Consider the following 5,264-nt stretch of genomic DNA (forward strand, 5'->3'; position numbering starts at 1 on the left):
TGGCTCTGCTCTTGGCTCTGACAATAATCTAATTTGTGCTCGTGTGCTACATCAAGAGAAAGGTATGTGTTGCACATGGCATCAACACAGACACAGGTAAAACCATAGAAGACACTAAATCATTTTGGTTTTTCAACAGAAACACCAATATCAGCCTCAGCTTCAGATGATCCAGATGGTTGGGCCTAACGACAGCGACCTGTACGGAGTTGAAAGAAGTTCCTGGAGAAGAAAAATTCACCAACACTCAAAAAAATGAACTTAGGGAGTTATTACATTAACAAAAGAATATCATGTACTTTTAACACAATAATTTCATGTTTCAAACGAAAACGTGATTAAATCATGTTGGATAAACAAGAAATTCAACAACTTCACGGTTCTGAAATCTAATCATGTTGAGATAACATGATTCATTATAGTCAGACTGATCTTGTGCAGCATAGACATGATATAAGAGTAGACCCCGCATTGGTTCCTCCGGCGCAGGAAATACGGCGGCCATCTTGGAGCGGTCGAACCCCCTACTTTGCTCAACCAAAACAGCAGAAGATGCCTCAGCTCTGCGGGATATTGTTGTTCAGATCGATGGACTATTAATGTGAGGGCTTGACAGACAACATTTCACAAGTAAGATGGACATATTATTGTGTAATTTTGTGATTAGAATATTACTTTACTGTATTTATGTCCACCGGTGAGATACGAGCTAATATTATCTACAGTGCTTGGTGTAATACCGGGTTCAGCCCCGCTATGAAGGCTAACTGAGATTCCGTAAATCTAAAAAAAATTATTATTACAGGGATTTTTGATTAGAATCACTGAGCTGACTTTCAATTCAAACTACGAGCGACCCTAAAACTGCAAATCCTCTGCTTGGATTTAATTAAGAATTTAATTTGGTCTACAAACCATGACACAGTCTCTTATAAACAAACTTGTAAAGGTTGTAGAGTTTTGTTGTTTCTCTGTATTTTCCTCCACAGTGCATTTTGGAAGAAATCTACAAGCACATTTGCAAGCACATTTAGATCCCCATAAATTCTAATTTATCCTGCTGCTAATAAAAACTTGAACCCAAATGCGTTAATTTGAACATACATCTAAGCAAGATGGAACCACAGCAGCAAAATGCTACTGTTACAAGTCCTGGGTGTCAAAACTGCTGTAATAGAGTTGACACAATCTGAAGAGAAAATAAAGAGTCAGCAATGACGACCAGCGCTGCTGTTGACATCCAGATTGCGTTTTTTTATTCGCTGACTTGTAATAGTAAACAAACTGAGCTCAAATACAAAGAAAGGACTAAACCTCTGATTGTAAATATGGTAACAACAATCAAACAATGAATATTATTCTTTGCACTTTTACAAAGTAAACTTGACAATCCCTTTGAAATCACTTTGAATCTCTTAATGCAGGGGTCCCCAAACTTTTTCCTGCGAGGGCCACATAGCTGTTCCTTTCTCTGGTCGGGGGCCGGTCTTAGTTTTTGGAGCAAGAAACCTTAGAAAATTCTTGTCGANTTCAGCCGCTGATATCTATCTTCACTCTGCAGAAAAACACGAGTCTGTGGAGAAGGAAGCTCTCATGTCTGAGCTCAAAATGCTGACTCACATCGGCCAGCACGCCAACATCGTTAACCTGCTCGGCGCATGCACAGAGACAGGTATGTTTGCAGTCTTCTGATGAGTTGAATAGCAATTAGATACATGCAATGCAACGTTATGGTAATAAAAGAAAAATCTCTCTGTAGGACCCGTATACCTGATTTTCCAATATTGCTGTTATGGAGACCTGCTGAACTACCTGAAGAAGAGCGGTGATCGTTACCACAAGTCTGTGACTGATGCCTTCAGCAGGGACCGTTTCAGCAGCCTGTATAGCAACCTGCAACCCAAGAAAAACTCCAAGTAAGAATTAAAAAAAAGAAACAGGAGGAAGTTTGTATTATTTATACTATGTACATGCTTTTTTTTTGTGGCAAGTCAAAGCCTCACTGGATAAAGTGCATCAGCATTATATCATTTAATGTTTGTTTTCAGTGAGCTGGTAACAGCAACAGATAACTACATGCCCATGCATGGCGTCACCACCAGGGGGCAGGAGGACATCGCTCTCATCACCATCAGCTCCAACGACATGGAAGGTGAAACGCCACATCCAGAAACGGAGTGGATAAATAAGAATGTGTCATGATTTAAATGGATTTGTAATTAAAACGAGGTTTTGCCAAATCCAGAGATGTACGAGAGTGAAGACGATCAGATGGAGCAGCAGGCCCTCACCTTTGACGATCTGCTCAGTTTTGCCTTTCAAGTGGCCAAAGGGATGGAGTTCCTCTCCGCCAAGAATGTAAGAGACAAGCTCTTCACTTGACTCAGTGAAATTAGATGCAAGCCACACTTCTCAGATTGGTATTTGTAAAGGACGCTAACGTTATTGTTATTATTATTATTATTAAAAGGATCAGTGGTGTATAAATTCAACAACCGCTTCATAAGAGCAAAATTAAATTTCATCTGGTTTGGTGAGTGATGTAAAAGTCAAGTTAACGATTGCTGTATGCCGCCTGTTTTTAGTGCATCCACCGAGATCTAGCGGCTCGAAACGTGTTGGTAACAAAAGGCCGGCTGGTGAAAATTGGAGACTTTGGGCTGGCTCGAGACATCGACAATGATTCCAACTATGTTGTGAGAGGAAACGTATGTGATCTGATATTAATCTTACTTTATAACATCAGTGTGTCCAGTCTTATTTCTATTTACTTTATAATGGTGGTGTTTTTTTGTTGTTGTTTTTTTTAGGTGCGTTTGCCAGTTAAGTGGATGGCTCCAGAGAGCATCTTTCAGGGGATGTACACCATGAAGAGTGACGTCTGGGCTTATGGCATTCTGCTCTGGGAGATTTTCTCACTCGGTACTTTTCACAGAAGATCACTGAAGCAACACATTTTGACCGCACATAAAGCTTTTACATTGTATTCAAAATACACTCTTTGCTTCCAGGCGTCACTCCGTATCCAGGTGTCAAAGTGGATCACACGTTCTACTCAATGATTGAGAGAGGATTTAAGATGGAGTGTCCATACTATGCCAACGATTCTGTGTAAGTGTCTTTACGCTGGACTCTATCTATCAGTCAGCCATGATAGCTGATTTTATAATCTAAGGTTCAAAGCTTTTCCTTCCACTTAACTTCTTTTCTTGCCAATATGCAGGTATGGTATCATGTGCAAGTGCTGGGCTCTGGATCCTAACAACCGACCATCTTTTTCCAAGTTAGTGGACTTCATGAGTGGCCAGCTGATGGACATGGAGGAAAAGGTATGAAGCAGCAGAGAAAAATCAAGTGATTTTCACTTGATTTCCCTTTTATTGTCAACAATTTTATGCTTCTGCGCAATCTCCCTTTGTGCTTTTTTTTTATTTTTTTTTTTTGTTTTTAGCTCTACCAGATCATGCAAGACCATGATTTCAGTGACTATCAGAATGCATCGACCATTGGGGACATTTCAGCACTGGTAAAAGAAAGCGAAACCAAGACAGCAGCAGCCAATGACTACTGCAAAGCCAACCAGAGAGAGGAAAGCCAAGCTGAGGCATTAAAGTCAGAGGATGCAGGTGAAGACGAGGAGAAGGAGCCTCTGAAGCCGTCTAATGGAGAGTGACCTTCAACTCAAGCTAATTTATCTACGGAATATATAACAATCTATCTATTCTACTCATCATATCATATATCATCAAAGTAATATACTGGCTTTATATTCTTTCACAAATATTATGAGCTTTTTAGATTTATATTTGCTTGATTTAGCATTAATTTATGTACCGGTACATAAGAGATCGTAAGTCTCCTCAGTGCAAAACTGCANTGAAGAAAAATCCACATATAAACCGGAAAATACAATATATAAAAAAAAAAACACTGAATGCTCTCTGGTATGAGGAGGCGGGCCGGATCCGGCATTGTTCAGGGGGCCGGACCAAATGACGTGGCGGGCCGGATCCGGCCCGCGGGCCGTAGTTTGGGGACCCCTGTCTTAATGTATCACCTGAAATTATTGAGACTGTTACAGTCGATAACCGATATGTACTGATATTGCATGTGTTATACTACAGGTCACGGGTGTCAGAACTGTTGTAACAGAGTTGACACACAATCTTAGCACTTGAAGCTTCGGAGCTCACTCCAAAGGCTCAACCTCAAAACGCATGTAAAAGAGAACAAGTGTCTGTCCACAGAAATGGACCATAAAAGTGTTGGAGTTTATCCGACCTACAATACAACCCCTATTTTGGGAAAAGGACACTCAATCTGCTTTAACAGCCAACTCTAAAAAGAACAAAACAAAATAAAACTTGTCCAACATGGAGATGTTGGGATATAACGGCCCTCCATGGAGACGTTGAGATATAACGGCCCTCCAACGGTGCACAAAACCTAACTACACGACCTATTCTGGTTAATCAAGATGTTAAGTATCCCACACGGTAACCTTGGTGCTTTTCCCCAACCGCATACTGACCTGAAGAGAAAATAAACAGTCAGCAATGACGACCAGCGCAGCTGTTAATTACGTTTGAGACAAACCGGAAGTCCATCCCAAACCCAACCTGAAAGCAACGCCCCCCAAACAAAGGTTCCGCTTCGCCATTACCGCTCCTGTCCCCACCTCAGGAAAGTACTATAAATACCAGTGACGTGTGGTGAGGTTCATTGCTGGTGAGGCACTGACTTATGACTTAGACACCATGCATGTTATTGGACGTACGGAAATTTCGCGCATGCATACAACGCTGGAGGGCAAAAAGACTAACCTTTTACATGTAATCCAGTGAAACTTAGAAATGGAGGTATTGATTTCGTGCTATGATCCACAGCAAAGTGATCTGTATTCGCCAAGCTACGCAGACTCGTTGCCATAGTAACCGACAACAATGCCACTTCATATTTTAGGATTTAACACCAAAAAACATTCAAGAATTTTGCATACAGAACAGAACATTCAGTCTGTTGTAGTTTGTTTTAGTCTTGGAAAATTACTGGGAAATAGTATTGGACAAGAAGAAGAAGACACCAACACAGAGAGGTCATCTGACGAGAGTTTTGAGAATGGCTTTGATGAAGAATCCAAAGAGGACAAGAGGTGGAAATACTTTGGTTTTCAAGGAACTTATTCCTCAAGAACCTGAGGAAGTACCTGTTCCTGAAGAGGAAAGCAGCATGGACGCTACCTCAGAAGTTGCCAGTACCACTTC

General features: G+C 40.9%; 1 protein-coding gene and 1 long non-coding RNA gene across 2 annotated transcripts in view; both read left to right on the forward strand.

The window, feature by feature from the left end:
• On the forward strand, nt 1-366 carry LOC103139734 (uncharacterized). The gene is made up of 2 exons (XR_476439.1): nt 1-62; nt 140-366. It is a non-coding gene; the product is annotated as an uncharacterized LOC103139734 (long non-coding RNA).
• The window catches only part of LOC103139804 (fms related receptor tyrosine kinase 3), a 13,658-nt gene extending 9,824 nt beyond the window's left edge, over nt 1-3,834 (forward strand). The window contains exons 19-27 of the mRNA XM_016672660.1: nt 1,460-1,672; nt 1,760-1,916; nt 2,049-2,152; nt 2,246-2,358; nt 2,586-2,708; nt 2,811-2,922; nt 3,012-3,111; nt 3,224-3,329; nt 3,452-3,834. Of these exons, the coding sequence (XP_016528146.1) occupies nt 1,460-1,672; nt 1,760-1,916; nt 2,049-2,152; nt 2,246-2,358; nt 2,586-2,708; nt 2,811-2,922; nt 3,012-3,111; nt 3,224-3,329; nt 3,452-3,673 (1,250 nt within the window). The 3' untranslated portion in view covers nt 3,674-3,834. The remainder of the gene's footprint in view (nt 1-1,459; nt 1,673-1,759; nt 1,917-2,048; nt 2,153-2,245; nt 2,359-2,585; nt 2,709-2,810; nt 2,923-3,011; nt 3,112-3,223; nt 3,330-3,451) is intronic.
• The last annotated feature ends 1,430 nt before the right edge of the window (nt 3,835-5,264 follow it).

This window comes from Poecilia formosa, unplaced genomic scaffold (assembly GCF_000485575.1).
Source record: "Poecilia formosa unplaced genomic scaffold, Poecilia_formosa-5.1.2 Scaffold64, whole genome shotgun sequence".
NCBI classification, from domain to species: domain Eukaryota; kingdom Metazoa; phylum Chordata; class Actinopteri; order Cyprinodontiformes; family Poeciliidae; genus Poecilia; species Poecilia formosa.